This window comes from Idiotropiscis lumnitzeri, chromosome 17 (assembly GCF_059441095.1).
Source record: "Idiotropiscis lumnitzeri isolate Australia: NSW breed Sydney's pygmy pipehorse chromosome 17, RoL_Ilum_1.0, whole genome shotgun sequence".
In the NCBI taxonomy this organism is placed as follows: Eukaryota; Metazoa; Chordata; class Actinopteri; order Syngnathiformes; family Syngnathidae; genus Idiotropiscis; species Idiotropiscis lumnitzeri.
The window spans coordinates 9,317,675-9,336,251 of record NC_142407.1 but is presented as its reverse complement, the minus strand read 5'-3'; the positions used below and the strand labels follow the sequence as shown (position 1 = coordinate 9,336,251).

Below are 18,577 nucleotides of genomic sequence, written 5' to 3'. Positions count from 1 at the left end.
ATTGCTTACCACCATCGTCTCAACATCTTTATCTCCATTTCGTCAGCAGTGTATTTCCGTTTGTTCCTCCATTTATCAAATTTTAGTGCTGCTGTTGTTCTTCCATTTATTAGTGTTTCTCTCCTTATGTAAGTGCGCTTTTGGTTTGTTTGTGCACTGTTAATCCGTTGTCACTTTTGCCCACCTCTTTCTGTTCAACAATATCCTTTTTTTTAATTTAGTTGCTTAGACTTTTGTCATCCGAGTTTTTCTTTCTGTTACTCTCATTAAAGTGCATCTTAAGTTAAATAAAGCTCTGTTTAGATCATTCTAATTTTTTCTTGTCTGTGTTGGATGACAAGTTTGGATGCTTTTCACTAAATCAAATATGCCAAATATGAATCTAATGCTACATTCAACTCAGACACTGTTTGTAAATTTGTTTTGTGTTCGTCTATTCTTCGCAGACTTCATATATAGGCATGCATCCAACCTGTGTGGAGAATTCTGCAGGGCATTTGATACACTGCCAACAAATAGGAATGACCTTTTTACACCTCCGCAATGGTTATTAAGTGAGAACGGCCGAAGGCGTTCAGGCTCCACGAGCTACAATCAAACCTTTCTACTTTCGAGAGCCGTGTGTATTTCCGGCTACGGCACAGTGAATCATTTCAATCCAATGCAGTTGTGATAAGCAATGTGTGATAGTCAAACAATGGCCGCTCTCCCATTTTTCTCTAAACAACCCAATCAGACCAGCAAGATAACAAAATCGAGGCCACTCACGACCAACAAAAGGAAAACAAAAGGGCTGTAAAAAATTGTCAGAAGATTGTATTCGTTATAATGAAAAGCAGAAAAAATATTTTCATTTGTGAAAATCTAAATCTTGCCACTATCTTCTTTGTTTTGTGCAGTTTATTTTGTCTTAAATGCAAATAATCATTCTTTTTGGGGGGGGGTAGAATGTTCCTTGCAATGAACTCTGGTATGACCCTCGTGAGGATAAGCCGTATAGATTAGAAGAAAGATGATGCATGTTCCTCTTGTGTGTTTATTACCATCTCCTTGTTTTGTCTTAGGCCAGTCATTCAAAAGGGAATACATAAAAATGATGAATCATAGCTGAGCTTGCTATACGGTCCATTGCAGAAAGAGACAAAAGACAGTCATGAAACCTGAGATGTCATCCATACAACAGAACACAGAAACCCAGACAGAATTATTTTGTTCCTGTGCTGTAGGATCCATTCCATCTCGTCTTCTCTCCCCCGAATAATTGCGACTGCTGATGCATTTGTGTCAGCTTGTTATTTCCAGCATCCTCTTTTTTGTTATTGGTGAATACAATACAACTTCTGTCATAATAAATGGCCGCTTGTGGAAAAAACATCCGGAAAAACATATATTTTTTTTGTCTATAAATGGGATTAATCGCTTTGATCTGGTGATGGGTAAACGAAGCTTCAAATTTGCTTCATGAACCAGTTGTAGTATTTTTGGACTCCAGTAGATGGCACTCTCTGTTCAACATTGGGCTGAATGCACACTCACTTGCCATTTTTTTAAACCCTTTATTTAAACCAACAGTGCCATCTACAGGACTGAAAAATATAACAACTGGTTCATGAAGCAAATTTGAAGCTTCATTTTCCCATCACTACTTTGATCATCTTGTAAATCCTCACGGACTAAAATTCAATGCTAGATTTGCACATGTGCTAAAATATCATTAACATTCAGGATTAATTTCGAAGACTTAATGAGGTTTAAAGTATAATACTTTTTTTTTTTTTTTTTTTTTTACCTTTGTCATCTTTATTCATTGACTTGACTATGCTGCATTTTTTTCCCTTTGAGCGCACAATGTTTGAGACGCCAAAATTGAACGGGGATTTAAACCTTGAGAAGCCAGATGGAAAGCCCGGCACAAGCACAAACACAAGCACATAACGACTGTTGGCAGTGTCTGAATTGCAGGGTTAGCAGGGCTGACGGTGGTTTTGCTCTTGTTAAAAATGGTGCTGCGGCTTACAGAAAACAAACGCTAACAACCGTTCGCTGTTCTATTATTTCGTTGAAATTGTAAGTCGAACTGACAACTGAATACATTGAGAAAAAAAAAATTGACAGTGGCACCATCCAAGCATATAACTCAAAAGACTATCTCAACAAAGAGAGATCCAAAGTTCTCCCGCAAATATAAAGTAGAGCAACGTCGATCTGCGCAGTTGCAGCCCCAAAGTCACTGGTCCAATATTAGAAATGCAAACTGTGGACGCATTGTATAATTTAAAAGGGTTGTTAGAAAATTCCAATGGACCCATTACGAGTTCATTTCAAATGTGAGAAAGTCAAAGCAGACAATACAATAACTCGATGGTACTCGAAATCAGCCCTCATTCAAATGTGAGTTGGCCAACTCAGACTCCTTATTAATATTCTGTGTCCTGGTCTAATCAAACGTCACAAGACCCAAGGTCAGCGCCCACAGTTCCTCAGATGAGTGCAACTGGCGCTACCTATGATTGCAGGTCTCCAAAGTCATCGGCGGAACAAGGTCAGGGTCGGATGGAGTGAGTAGAAGTTGGAGGAAAGTATTCATGTATGTGCCAAAATGTATTTCTTAAATCTCTTTGGAAATATACATATGAAAGGATATTTGAGCCCTTATCAAAAAATGAAAAAAAACAACAAAAAAAAAACAACTCAGGTACCACAAAAACAACAACAACAGTCTGATTAAGTCCGCTGAACCCGAGAGAAATCTCATTTGTGTTTAGTTGCGGATCAATACCAATGACTTCTCAATCTTGCAGTACAACTAGTTTTAAATTAAACCGGTGAACGAGTACAAAGTTGCCCGACTTCTTCTACGGAATTCAATTCCAACCGTTGACCATGATAGATTTCCCATTTAGTAGCTGTAAGCTTGTGTCCAAGATCAAATTTCAGACTCCTGTCTCTGCTTTCTTACAAAGAAATAAAATGCTGTGAATATATGTCATTGTCAGGTCATTTGCATGTGAGATGCATCCAATCAAATTTGGAATGATTAATTAAAATGAGATTCATTTTTGGCTGTTATAAATATGTGCTAAATTCTCTGAAACTAAAAACTAGTGACGGGTAAATAAAGCTTCAAATCTGCTTCATGAACCAGTTGTAGCGTTTTTGGACTCCAGTAGATGGCGCTCTCTGTTCAACATTGGGCTGACTTGCCGTTTTTAAAACCCTTTATTAAAACCAACAGTGCCATCTACAGGACACAAAAATACAACAACTGATTCACGAAGCAAATTTGAAGCTTCATTTTCCCATCACTACTAAAAACTGAAATTTCCGACTTCCTGCTTGGTGTTGACGTCAAAACACATGAAGACCTGAGGGAGGATGTCTAAAGCCAGATCCAACTTCCTGTATCCTGCATCCTACGCTCAACATCTGCTTGAATCGTCGCAATTTTCCTTTGTTTTTCTGCATGCAGACACACACACACACACACACACGCTCAGGCCCAAATCGCACACTTTGTTTGAGAGGTAATGAACGAAAGCCGTGTAAATACTAGATTTGTCAACTAGCTCCGAAAGGAAGATGAGATATATTGATGTAGTTGAAATGCACATAATGAAGAGCTTAATCGTCGACCCACTAGCCAAAATGGCCTGAGGCAATTCTGAACAATATTTTGGTCCACAAATAATCTCCATGTTTCACAGGCTGACATTGTATCTGAATAATTATACAACCCCACAGGAAGGGACAATTTGTCATAATTATTGCAGAAACGGCAATTGAATTCGGAAAGAGAATTGGCCAGCGCCGCCACCTGTTGAGAGCGTCCAATGATAAATAGATTCAATTAGCATAATTCTGTAGTAAAATGAAAGCGTCGGTGGTGATTTGCCAAAGCTCAGCACATCGGCTGACGACGGTTGTATTTTTCCGTAATTGCATTCATCAAATTCAAACCTTAAATGAGCTTTAAACGGATCCTAGTGAGGATCGCATCCAGAATGGTGCAGATAGCACACGCTACCTCGGAGGAGTTAGAAATTCGTATAATAAATGCAGCAAAACACAACGGTGCATATCAACTTTGAAGCCACACTTGAGTTTATAGTAAGAACTCATTGAGAAGAACATTCGGTAATCAAATCAAGTACCATTTCATTTGCTGCGGCAGACCCCCTGCCTGAGATCATTAATTTCACAGAGATGCACTTTTCAGTCATTTACTATGTGCGACTGCTTACTTCAATGCATTTATCAATTGAAGGGATTTCATTACACACACCATTTCGTAGAATTGTGCGTCTGTTTCCACATTTAGGCTATGCTCACGCTGCAGCTCAATTGCAATTTCTTTGCACAAATGCGACACGTAGCGGACGGAATTGAAAGACGTCATTTTTAATAGACGTCTCCATTAGGTGCCAAGATTGAGAAGTGTTGCCTCATATCTTCAAAATATTTCTACCTCCTCCCGCCTCGCTACTCAGGCAATATGAGATGATAAAAATGAGCCCCAACAAGCGGGATCATATTTATTTCTGCTGAAATTGCACTGTGTGATGTCTTTCTTTTTTTTTTTTTTTGTGAGTGTGTGTGCACGTCAGTCCATGTTGCGTGTCGCATACACTTTAGTTGCATTTTTTTCGGATCATATCGGACACTACGCCCTATCTGGCGAGTGTATTGACTGCATGAATGAGCCGATTGAATAGCGATGTTCACATTTTTTTGGCCAAGTGGTGTGCCGTGAGATGTGAAATATGTGACTTGGCTCAATAAAGTTTGTGAGACGCTGGTTTGATAAAACCCTTGCTTCAGGTCCCTGGTAAAAAAAAAAAAAAATTCCACAAAATTAGAAAGTTGCAGCTCAAATTAAGTCATTGAGTCGCAAAACTGCTACGCAAAGAAAAAAAAAATATTTAGAGCCTTGTAATACGTGTTAATAAACTGGATAAACCAATATCTGAAACACAAAAACAGCGCTTATTCAAACTGGCTGCTGAAACGTGAGATGATTACTTTGGGATGCATAATAATAATGACAATAAGCATGAGAAATGACCGCCTGTCCAAAACGTAAGATGAGAGTAAAAAACGTGAATTTTTACAATGTAAATGAAATGCATAATAATGATTGATAATGATCTTGCGCTTCATTTCGACCATGCATGAAATATTTCTGTTGCGGACGCATACACAGATGCGATTTAATATTCAGATTTCAACAAAAGCAAATGGCCCCACATAACCTAGACAAAAAACGTATCCTTTTGAAATAGGTGGGGGCGTTCCCAAATGCCAGAAAGAGTGATGGATGAAAGTATGTGTGAGGCTGGGATGTTCCGGAAGAGTCTCCAAGCGGTAACGCCTTCTCATCTGCTGCAAGCAACCAAACAAGAATAATCAAAAAATACTCTGAGAAGCAAATGTGTCAAGTCATCACACAGCTTGGAGACAATTTGAGAATCAACACAAACCAATCAGTCCATTCAAATTTTGAACTGGAGGTTAATCTGCCTATGTGACTGCTCTTTGTGTTTGTGCCGCAGCAATGTCTCTATTGCCCTCTAGTGGCCAAAAGCAAAAATAACATCCCTTGAGTCTTGCGCCACTTTCACATTGAGTATTGCTTATTGCCCTGTACGCAAATAAAAACGTCTAAACAAGGAATTTATTTCCCTATTGGATTGAATTTAACTTTTTTTTTGCACTGGTTTTGTTTAAAATTTAAATATGATAGTTTCGTATTTATTGCAGCAATGCGTCCAGCTGCACGCATTGTAATTAAAGTGCAGGTGATAGTAAAAATAAACCATTAAATTGATCACTGATGGTAAAATCCTGGAATTATTTGGGATACAAAAAAAAGAAAACGTAAAACATCACATGTTTTTATCATTTTGAAACGTTCAACTAACAACAGAGTAACATTCAATTGCTTGCAAATAGGCGATTTTTGTTCATACAATATTTAATGACAAGAATAAGTGTGACAGGGCGCCAGATCGCCCCCTTTCACTGATTAAGTTTGAGACAGTGCAAGCATTTTTTCATCCACTCACACCACTGGATTTACGGTTTAATTTTTAATAACAAATGTAGGATTTTTTTTGTTTCTGATAACTTCTGGTCAACAGTAACATTAGTAATATTAGTCAAAAACTGTGAGATAAAATGTTACTTGGCAAATCGAATTACAGGTTGAGCCCAATCTCAGATTATGGGCCACTGTGTTCCTTGTCAAAGGAGCCCTGTATCATCGTTTACCAAATTTACCACACCGCGGTGCTGTGCTGACATCTGCTGTTCAAAGCTGGTATTACAAAGAAAGGAGTCCGTCGAAATGAACGTCTCATGACTCATTTATTTCGGAATGCATTTATTCGTATTGTCATGTACATATACTATAGTTGTGTTATGTGTTAATACTTATTTCGATACGTATTTACTGATTTGAAAATTTATTTATTTTAATGTCTGCATACGAAATATTTGGTCACCTTGAAGGTTTTTTTTTTATTATTATTATTATTTTAACCTTTTGCCACATTAAGATTTAAAATGTGTTTTTTTTTATTTTCATTATTTATTTATTTATTTTTGTGAAGAATTAACACCAAGGCGTCCGGACACGCAATCGTAAATTGGATTGACATTCATATAATGTTTGTGATGTACAGAACTAATGCCCTCCACCAGAGGTCGCACTTGTTCTATAACGCAGTGTGAGTCGCGAGTTTGCCTTTTTAGTTTTTCGTCTCTTGAATGTTACTCATTCACCTACTCTTCCTGAACTGAGTAGAAATAACATTTATTCACGAAACAAATACTACCTTAAACACTATACTTTAAAATTTTTATGCATAAAGTAAAACTTAATACCACAAAACAATAAAAAAACTGTATTGAGCAAAAGAAAGTTATAAATTAAGAGAGAAATAAAATCTATACATATATATATATATATATATATATATATATACATATATGTGTGTGTGTGCGTGTTTGTGTGTAAACTCTTTAAAATTCAGAGCACCAGCGTGGTAAATAAGAGAAAACAGGGTTTGAAAAGGCACACAGATAAAAACAATATCGATTCCCCAAACATGCTATTTATTAACATCAGTTGACCTTTGCAGTATAATCGTTTCTTTTTTTTTTCTTCTTTTTCTCTTAGACATTTGCTGCACAGAGATTGAGCCTCACACTCGTCCTTATTTGTATTGATTCTACTTTGATGACGGAACACTGCACTGACTCATCGCTTACGTAGCTTCATTCTTCCCCCCACTTACTGCCTTCAAAAAGCTGTGCTCCCTTTGTGTCCAGGTGAGCACAGCTGTGCTACAAGGTTAAGATGACGTAATGCTGCCCTACGACATCATCTCTCATCATCAGGAATTCACTTTATGCACTGGTGAGGTCATTCACAGAGGGCCCTCTTTTAAACCCGTCTTTTACAATTCGTTGTTCTCATTAGGTTAAAACAACATCATATTGTATAAACTACAATAAGAGTTGAGATCAGCAAGTAAAATGTATATTCAGTGATATAGAAAATTCAAACCACAATGCAGTAATTAGCACTTAATGTGATGTTGATGCTCCAAATTATTTGAATTCGAAATTAAAAAACAAAAATGAGCACTATGTCCGCAATGTTACGTATAATGCGTTAATTATGTTGCTTGAATCGTGCACCACATTTATTTAAGACAAATCCATATTCATGTTTGGAAAAAAAAATGAAAATAACGAATAATTCCATAAATACAGATTATAAAATAATGATAAAATGAATACATAAGTAATAAAATCCTAAGCAAAGCTTGGAGGCCAGCAACCCATCATCCTTAAAAGAGCAGAAGTATGTTTGAACTCGTCAAGGCTATCATAAAAATTATGTAAACATGTACTAATAATTTCTTGAATTTTATTCTACAATAGCAGCATCAATAAATAATTTATTCTATTTTAGGAAAAAAATGGATATTAATATAAATTAAAATAATTTCGAAAATAAAAGGACTTCAACTACTTTGTCCACTGCTGTTACTATCACTACTACAAGTAATATAAATACAGCATTTTTTTTTTTAAATAATAAAGACCACAGCATATTTATAGTACATTAAGTACTGGGAAACTGAAATAAATGTAATAACATAAACAATACTGATTTAAAATATTTTATGCAATTTGCACTACTCAAATTATAATTAATCCCGCGATGCTAAAACCCCAAAATGTTTACGTATATAACAAAAACTAAGATCAGAATAAAATACAAAGAAAAAAGTAAGAACAATATTCTGCATAAAACCTAATAGTGTGAGTCTTAAATAATGTGATGTCAGTAAACAATTAATAAGTAATGTAAAAAAAAAAAGTTAGCCCTTTCAAGTGTTAATAAAATAAAAATGATTTTAATCACTTTTGCATTCCACAACCAACTTATGTCCTCTGTTTTATTTGCTTTGTTTTCTCTAATATGACGAGTTGTCCGCCTTAGAAAATAAACCCACATTTTGAAAAGTAACCATCTTTTGAAAACGTGCGAAACATTTCCAACATTCATGAATTCATCAGCATGATTGTGGGTTCAAATGCACCACTTCCAGGTTGAACTAAATGTTTATTGGCGGAACGCAATTATGCAAACTTATTCCGTTTAATTTCAAGCAACCACTTGAAGTAAATTGGTTTGCCTCACCTCAAGAAATCAGCTTACAAAAAGTTAAACATTTCAGCTTTAGTGACGGGAAAATGAAGCTTCAAATGTGCTTCATGAACCAGTTGTTGTATTTTTGTGTCCTGTAGATGGCACTGTTGGTTTAAATAATGGGTTTAATAAAATGGCAAGTCAGTGTGCTTTCAGCTTTCAGCCCAGTGAGTGCCATCTATTGGAGTCCAAAAATACTACAACTGGTTTATGAAGCAGATTCGAAGCGTCATTTACATATATTAGATTGCTATAATGAGACTAACTGCTTGTGAAATATATGCCTGCACTGCGCCTTGGCGAGGTTGGGAGGTCCTTGCCACCCACCTGTGAGAGTCCTATTCAAACTTTCATATGTGTCCAGACACCATGAACTCCGCTTTGTTAGGAAAAAAAAAAAAAAAAAAAAAAGAACTCATCATATTTATTGTAAGAGTGACCGCAAGAGTTACTGTGCGTCTGACCGCTAAGCTCTCGCCTCTGTATCTCTTCTCTACCTGTAATTGGCTGCCCGCTATTTCCAATCATTCTCGCGACCCTCGCAGTGCTGTTTCCATAGCGACTTAGCCTTAACCTTCTGCCAGCCGACCTCAGCGTCATCAGTCCCCTCTGTCCACCACCCCCAGGTCCCTGTTGATCCCAGCCCGGGAAATCAGCCTAATAAATAGCTTTATGGAAATCAAGCTGGTGAGCTGCAAGAAGAACTGCCAATCTTAATATATGCCTGAAAATGTCAGAGTGCCTCGTTGCCCCGTGGCCACCCACGTACTGTCACTTCACTTTTCACAAGGAAGTCTGCCTTTGTGTCTCTCAGTGAATGTCGTCCTTCAGCTTTCTTTCAGAAGGTGTCCTCTGTGATGACTCTTTGTTGCATAATGCAGAGATTACAGTCCTTTTCAAGTCAGACCATGACTTTTTTCCTCTTTTTTTTTTAAGAATTCAATGACTTTGATCTTGTTAGTAGTAAGGACACCAAAAAAAAATATTTTCTTTTTTTTTCTGGTTATGTGGCACTATGGTAAAATGTGAATACATAGAAATAGTTGCCCCCGACCCTCATGAATCTTATTTATGTTGAGGTCTAACGATAAAGCCACACGCCAAATGTCTGACTGACATTTTTGCAGGCTATGTAATAATTCTCACCTAGGGCTGCCACAAATGATTATTTTGCCCGTCACAGGCAAATTATTTGATTAATTGGATTGTATGTAAATCGCAACACATCGCACCAGCAAGCAGCTTCTCTTATGTAACCATCATTAGCCTCCAGCCTAAATTGTTTAAGTTATGTGCATATTAAAACTAAATAAAGATAATTAAGGTGCTTGTACATTCAACGTTGCAGCTTGTACCAGCATTCCTGACATTTATAAAATGATGGTGCAATTTATATTGAATGTAATGTTGCAAGCTTCACATTTTTAGTTGCTAGATTTTCTATGCTTTGGTCGATCAATTGTGTCTTGAAATTAAATAACTCATTTTCCTGCGTGGAGGTTTTATAGCAGCACATCCCTGAACACTAACACGGTTGAGTGCTGTACCATCAACATTTTTTGACTGGTCATCTTTGAAATTATTTTTTTTAAGGTGAAAAAAACGTACATGTAAGATGCATGCGAAGACAATATTTAAATACAAATCGAAACAAATCAACACTGTGAGACAGGATAAATATAATATAAATATTCTTCAAGATATTTTTGACAAACTCTTCACATCTCCGCATGCTAGACCAAATTGAAATGAATACGTTGCAAAGGCAACCGAAGGAGGATCCACATAAGTATGCGTGCATCATCACCACTGTTTATATATTATGTTTTAGTGTGACCAATTGTACTGATTCTCCAGCGTTATCATTCACATTAATTTTTTTTGCCGCCAACAAGGATTCAAAGGATTACTCGCATTACGATTTGGATTATGTGAAAGGGATTTTGACGGGAATGATCGTCGTGTCCTGTATACATTACCGCCATGCACGTGCAGTGTGTGTGTGTGTGTGTTGCATGGAAGGCTTGTGCTAAATGGACAGCATATATGGCGTCATTTTACTCGCAGCAAAAGTATAATATGAATGATGTAGTAATTACACTCCTTCCGTGCTCCTTTAAAAAAAAAAAAAAACGATCCCAATTGGAAATTGGAATATAGGCTGAGGTGTCATGCTTCCATTTATTTGTTTGTGAGTTAACACAAGTTCATTATCTGACTCGAGTGACACTGGGCAGGTGTGAGTGGCAGGGGGCCACATGAGTAATGATGTCAAGAGGGTGAGAGGGGATTTGAAGATGGGTCAAGGGTTGTGACCTCTCTTGTGACCCCAGAGTCATCAGTACACTTAACCTCACATGTTCACTGCCCCCCCTTACACACGTGTGCATTAACTTCTATCACAATGGCTAGCTTTTTTTTTTTCTAATAGAGTGAGAAAGGCAGTTATTGTGACAGAACACTGATGGATGGGAACAATTAGATATTGTTGATTACACTTGTTTGTGTTTTAAAAAAAAATAAAAAATTAAACGCCGATTGCGAAACGTGGAAGCGGCTCCATTAGGCTCTGAGGTTGCTTTGTTTCATTTTATAAAAGGGTGACATTTCAAGATTATGATACATCAACATAAAGTCTCAAAACACAAATATTGAAAACCTTAAAAAGAATGACAAAGATAAAATAAAGTGACTCTTCAAAAGTGGCTTTCACGGACGTTTAAGTCCTATTGATCATTTGTTTGTGAAACATGCATTCTGAAAAAGGCAAAACCTGAACTCAAACCTGAGACAGATGGATCAGTTTGCTCACGAGGAGTGAGAATCCAGTGGGCCAAAATACCTGTTGACAGGTACAGAATTCTCATTAAGAGGTACAGAAATCTTTTGATTTGAGTGACAACATTTTAAGTGTATCATCATTTTTGTCCAGGCCAAATTTCTTTACTTGGTAAAATATTTCCATTGGACCATCTAAAAAAAAAAAAAAAAAAATAAATAAATAAATATATATATATATATATTTTTTTTTTTTTTAATTTTTTTTAATGAACACATTTCTGGAAAATTAAAATGTAATATTACTTCTGATAGCTAATAGTTTATATATAAAAACAGCTGCGGACGTGAAAAAGACGCTCTTACTAAATCAACTTCAGCATTTTATACACCCCAGGATATCCACCTACATTATCATAATCCAGTTTTACTACCAGTCTGAATATTGTTTTCAATGTCGTATCAAATATTAAAATTCATCGTGGTACTATCTCGGCTGATCTACACTCCCAATTCCTGCCCCCATATGGCACCTTCTGTGGAAATTTAAGCGCTGTCTTATATCCTAATCACCATCCAATCCGCCTGTGCTCGCCAGCCGACAAATCCTTGCTGTGATGAAAGAAGTTGTCCATGCTTCTATTAGCATATGCAGAGTGGCGCTCTCTCGCTTACAAAGTAGAAAACCTTGCCCTTCTCTAGATTCTCTCCATCCTCTTCACGTCCTCATCGTCACCACAAACGCTGCCTCATTTCCATTCCTGCTCCTTGCTTAAGTACAGAATTTTGCATCGGTGTTATTTTAGTCAGTGAGACACATTTCCACAGAAGATTTATAAACATAAGCTAAAGTGTCGTTTTAGCGTCATGCAAGAAGAAGAGAAACATGCCCCGCCTATTTGACTATTTTTTTCTCGATAAATTGGCAATCAGCTCGAGTCGATACATGTATATTGTCAATTTGGGGAAAAAATATGTTGTTAAATTCTAATGTTGATTAAAACTAAAATTGGCATGTCGGGTCCAAAATTGCTGCCAGTTTTTATTTCCAGCACATCAAATTTATTTTTTTTTCTCCACTCCACTGTCACGATCGTTTGTACAGAACTTCAAACCCCAAAATAGAGCCAAAAAAATCAAATGTGAGCAAATACAGAATCTTTATTCAAACACGAGAGCAGGTCAGCAAGAAATAAATGCAAACTAATCAAAACAATAACTACATCAGCATGACGCTGATACGGACAGAAAATTGGATGGGCGGAGCACAGTGGAAGTTAGACGCCGGCACAAGTAACAAAAAACACGAACGGAAATAAAAGGAACGGAAGCGCAGTGAATTACGAACAGGTGACTAAAAAAATAAGAAAAAATAAATAAAACAAAAAAATAGGACAAACAAAAGCAACGAAGACGGAAAACACTAAAATGGGAATTTACTTACGTGAAAATAAGTAACATGGCGAACGACAGAAGCACACGATAAACTAACAAACCCAGGCAAGCAGCAACAATATTCCGGCGACTAACTTCCACTTCTCCAGCACCTTTATACCCAACTGATTGGGAGGACCAGCAGGTGTGCACTGGAGGCTCCGCCCATCCACCAGGCCGAGGGATCGGAAAAACAAAATGTTAGTCGCTGAACATTGACATCCACAGCCTACCCGATAATCAATTTTCCATTGATTAAGACCGTGTGGTGAGAGGTGTGTGCGGCTCCCAGTAGGAAATGTGTGCAAAAAGAAAGCACGCAGAGTACAAATTCATTTTCTCTTAACCTTGTAAATTTCTATTTGGTTTTGCTATTTTTTTTTTCCGATGCTTGTAACTATTCCATCTTTGTGTTTTATTAACAAACACACTCATTTATTTCATTTTGTTTTTCAGAAAAATAAACATGTATTTAACTTTTCTGTTTATTTTAACAAATTTAGCTAAAAAAAAAAAAAACTTGACTAGATGGAGAGAAACTGAAATAATTTTGGGATTCTGCAGCCAACAGTTAGTTAAGAGCAGCTGTCAGACTTAACAAAAATCGGGTGCCCCAGAAAAAAAAAAAAGCAAACGATTATGCAAAGTAAGAAAAAAGTCCTTATTGTATTCTATTCGGTTAAGCAGAACAATTGTATCACAAAAACATACAAATCGTCATCATGTGAAGGAAATTAAAATCGCAACAACTTAACTTTCGTACACCGGCAGCCACTCTCTCTCCAAAAATCACTCTCTTGTAAAATTATGTAATTATCCTTCCTTCCGATTACATGATAGATTCCAAAATACACAAATCCATGTTTTCTTATTTATTTTAATTTTAGTCATGTCAAATAATATGGCCCTAATATTTTAAATGTCAATTCAGGACGGCAGACGTCAGTGTTTCAACACTGCCCCAATAGATTGGTGCTTTTGATGGAAATAGTCATTGATAAGCCTTTCAAGGATACAGCGAGCTCTCGCTTGATGGAAACCGTGATGAGTCGGCTCAAGCTTAGCTGTTGAAATACATCAAGATCCTTTGATGGTAATTGGGAGCCTCGCTCGACTGCTGAGTTGCGGCTGAGCTGCTGAGCACCTCCTGATGCTATTTTGCTACTATATAAAGCCGAGAAGCTTCCTTAATGAGAAACATGGGAGGGGCAGACGGACAGATAAGGTGAGGGAGCTCCGAGGAGAAAAGGGAGAGACTGTGCAATGAAATGCAAATGTACTCAAAGACTTTTTTTTTTTTCTCCATTATACATGATGGAGTCGCACATTGTTGCCAAAGCAATGAGTCAAGGTGAATTGGAAGTGAGGTGAAGCAGATAACAGGAATGGATAAAATAAAGACTTGGGGGAGGGGGGGGGGGGCGCATAGGTGACAGGAGGAGTTCTTTCTTCGCCGGCTGTCAATTAGAATATCCAAGCAGCCACCAATCTTCCTAAATGGGAATTTAAAATTGAATATCTTTAAATGTAGTCTGTTCTCTATCAATATCAATCCACCAGTGTAATAGAGTATCTATTACACATTAAATAACGACCCAAGATGTTTATTACATTGTAATAATGTGACAACACCACAAGGTGACAGTATTGCTCTGCAACCATTCATTCCAATGAGACAAGATTTTTATTCACGCATTTTTGCAACTTGAATGTGAAAAAAAGCGCTATCCATAACGTCGAGTCTCCTTCAACAAGCACTACTAGTCATTCCTCATCAAGTGATGAGTATTTATGACAATTTATTTTTATTACACAATAACATAATGCCACTTTTTTTTCAAACCGATACTGTGGCAAAACTAAATATGAAACACACAAACATTAAATACATTCGATTGTTAACTGAAAACTAGAGTGCATCGGAAAACATTTAAACGGAGACTTGAAGAGGTGTGGTGCAGGTGCAGGCGTTTCCGACCCTGACCGCTGGTCCCTGAAGGAATTGCTGGATAAAAAAAAAATGTTCAACAGAGCATCATGAGCGGATCCATTACAGGGCTTGTATGTGACAAGTCCACAATCCGGGTTAGTTTTGGCTGAGTGCCATCAATGAGGGTCAGCAAGCCTCTTCCCCTTCTGTTCGCCGTTGTTGCCACTACTGAAGGCTTTCCTGGTCATCAGACATTCCCTTTTTATTCCACTACAAAGTCCGAGTCACAGCCACACTGCCAACATCAACAACAGTGCGCTTCAAAAAGCTCGTTTTTGAATGATCCAAACAAGCTTGATATGGCAGAAACTGTGGCATTCAAAGTGGCACATTTTTTTAATTTAATTTCTGTCCAGTTGTGCACCTGTGTCACATGAGCATGTGATGGGAGTTACTCAAATTGACCAAAAGACAATAATTCACCCTTGAGGAGTCGAGCTGCGGTGAGACCCAAAGCACAAAAACGGGAGTTACTAAAAGAAGCTCACAAATGAATAAAGATGTTTGGCCGCCTAAATACTCCCTAGAAATCTATTATTAACGCATTTACGATTCAGACTGAATAAATGAGGACGAAAGCAACCAGGTTGTACTTGAAAGCACTGGAAGCTGTAGCCAGAATGATGCTTCTGTCATTCCGTGCAACAGGTTACGACCAGCTGGATTCAAAGAGCTTGGCGATGAGCATCATTAGAAAGTGCAGCCAATAAGTGAAACAAGCGCCACGGGGTTCCTTGGGAAAGAAAGCTAACCGTCCTCTCAAAGCGCCTGATGGGCACCATGCTGCTAGTCTTTCCTCTTGTAAATCCACCATCGATTTTTTTATTTTTTTATTTCGCTGTCAGATTTGCAGTTATCAGATATAACAGAACGGATTGTATGACATGAATGGAAAGAAGATGGTGTGAGGGGTGTCTGGGCAAAAAAAAAAAAAAAAAAAAAGAAAAAATCGGAAGGAATTTGGTTGGGGGTGTTCACGTTTGAATAATGAAAATTGAAAGAATAATTAGAAGGGAAATATGCACACACGCACGCAGATAGGCAAACCGGCTGTTAATGACTCCTGAGCAAATTTATGCTGAAAAGAGCAAAGGGGAGCCTACTTGACCCGACGAAGGGACAAATGGCAGCGTTCACACCCATATAAAGACATTATACAATTACCCGGAGCAGTAACATCCATCTTAAACAAAAACTTGCTCAAATGAGTGCATAAAAGAACAAGTAATACATTTAAAGAGGACCAAGTTTTAATGTCTATTACATTTATACAAGTAATACAAATAAAGCTCATTCACAGGTATTTCCTTACCTGAATGACAAAATGACTATCATTAATTTCACCAATTGTACTCATTAAACGGACAGAATAAGGTAGGGGGCCGACAATTTTTATGAATAAGGTCGGAGGGTCAAGGCTGGAACGATACAGAGATAGAGGCTGGAGGGTGGGGGACTGACTGGCAAAAAAAAAGGGTCATGTGCCCAGCTCGGGAAAATAGCAAGCCCTTGTCCTGCTAGTTAAAATATTAGTGCGGGATTAAACATCAGAGTGTAAGGCATGGCTTTAGATCAGTAAGTACTCAAATAATTGTACTTTATTCATCATTGAAGCAAATTTCAAATAGTGTTGAAAACGACCCATTTGAGAAAGTCACAAAAGTGACAACATTGTGTTTTGATACTAATTTGAATGCGTCAATAATTCAAATGCACCTCTATTACTTAGCATTTATCGCGTGACCAAATTGATCGTCACGCGCATAATTAGTTAACAGTCAGACCCCATGCATCGTTTGAGGTTGGGAAAAAAAAAAACTGCAAGAGAGAGGAAGGGAGCGTGAACAACGACCGAATGGAGAAACTTGCCAACAGCCCGCTTTTTGGCAAATAGTCCATTCCATCCGAAATTGGTTATGGGGCTCTCATTGATCTTCATGTGGAGCTCCGGGTTAACCGAAGCTGTCCTCCCACAGACTTTCTATCGCGCTTCTCAACTGGATGCGCTCGGCAACACCCCCAACCCCCCCCCCCCCACGCCAAACATCAAGTGATGAATCACCACATCTCGATTTTCAATTTTTAAAATGCAGTTTCTAGGCAATATTTAGACCTCTTCAATTCTTTCTTTTTCTTTTCCCAGGACTGCTGGCTGGTGGGGATTTTATTTCATTCTTTGCTTATGGTCGAACAACACATTTCGTAACATGTAGACTCAATCCTGATTTTGTGGACAATGCTCGATGGTCTCAGGAAGACAGAGAATATGAAGCCAACCTCACACGAAGCACGTTTGTGTGTCAGCCTGCTGCTAGAGAACACCGAATTCAATCTCCACTCCATTAGAAATTGCCGCTTGGATGGGAATGAAAAGAATACGAAAAGCTTGACATTCAACATAGTGATGGAGCCGAAAAGAGCCGAGTCCCGTGTTCTACGGATCTACCAAACAAAAGGTACCGCTTTGGTTCCTCTGTGACAGAATACACCAAACTACAAGCACACACATGCTAAGAAATATCATAAAAGCAATGTGTGTGTGTGTTCTTCATGTCCCACGTAGAAAAGAAAAGCAAAAAACATACTTCCTTTCTTGCCTATAAAATCCATCACTAAACCGGTTTACGGTTTCAGAGTTTGAGCTTTACTTTTTGACCGAGAGGTGAAGATAAAGTCAATCCAAAAGATAAGCAGATGTGACAGATTCACTCGCGTCACGTCTGACAGCAGACAGCTTCATTTAACAAAAATTGAGCGAGATGACTGTTTGACAGTCCTTCGCAAGGATTTGGAGTGACGAGAAAATTAGTTCAGGGATGCAAGGACCAAAAAAAAAAAAAAAAAAAAAGAATTTAAAAATAAAATAAAAATAAAAATGCAAGCAGAATCTTAATATTATACTGTTCAATACAACTAATAATCATTTTAGAAAGTCATTTTAAAAGGTTTAAGTTAACGGGAGTATCTAGTCTAATTAAATAAAAAAATCTTTTGTATTATTTTAGTAATGCCACGTTATTTTAACTTCATATCACTTTGATTCACTCTCCTGGCATCTCCTTTCACTTCCCTCCCGCCTCAGCTCAGCATTTCCATCACAAAAGACACAACCTTGTAAATGTTTTGAGTCCTATTCTCAAGAGAAGCCGCATTGTTCCGTCACAGGAAAAAGGTGAAGAGGGCACACACAGACCAAAAGCAGATTCAAAATGTGACTTTTTACCGTTGAAGCCGGTGAAGTTCCCCCAGTCGAGCAGAGAGCCGTTAAAAGCCGGCAGGGATGTGTTGAAGAGCGGATCCGTGCCGTTGTTGTTCCGAAGGGGGTCAGTGAACAGGTTCATCTGCAGCAGCGTCTTGAGCAAATACCGCAGCATCTTGCCGGCCACTCTCGATTTCACCAGCACTTGCTAAAAACTCCGGTGGCTCCTTCCTTGATGTTTCGAAAAGTTCAAAAAGTGCCCGTCTTGTCCAATACCAAGCCAAGAGAAAATTTGAGATCTTATGAGAAATTACAAAGTAAATAAATTTTTAGCCAATTAATTAGATCTAGATGTCAACTTGAGAGGGGGGGGGGGATGACCACCCACTGATTGAGTTCCTCCCGAGCATCGGATCATTCCTTCCTCGCTTCTTCTTTTGTTCTGCGTTCACAT

General features: G+C 37.9%; 1 protein-coding gene across 5 annotated transcripts in view; it reads right to left on the bottom strand.

Annotated features, from left to right (window-relative positions):
• Positions 1-18,577, bottom strand: part of robo3 (roundabout, axon guidance receptor, homolog 3 (Drosophila)) — a 91,671-nt gene extending 73,094 nt beyond the window's left edge. For 2 of the 5 annotated variants that reach the window (XM_088280370.1, XM_088280371.1), the window contains exons 1-2: positions 18,148-18,577; positions 11,508-11,564 (exon numbers count right to left, since the gene is read on the bottom strand). In XM_088280370.1, the coding sequence (XP_088136496.1) occupies positions 11,508-11,564; positions 18,148-18,298 (208 nt within the window). In that variant the 5' untranslated portion in view covers positions 18,299-18,577. The remainder of the gene's footprint in view (positions 1-11,507; positions 11,565-18,147) is intronic. The other 3 variants (XM_088280373.1, XM_088280372.1, XM_088280375.1) reach the window with 3 other exon arrangements.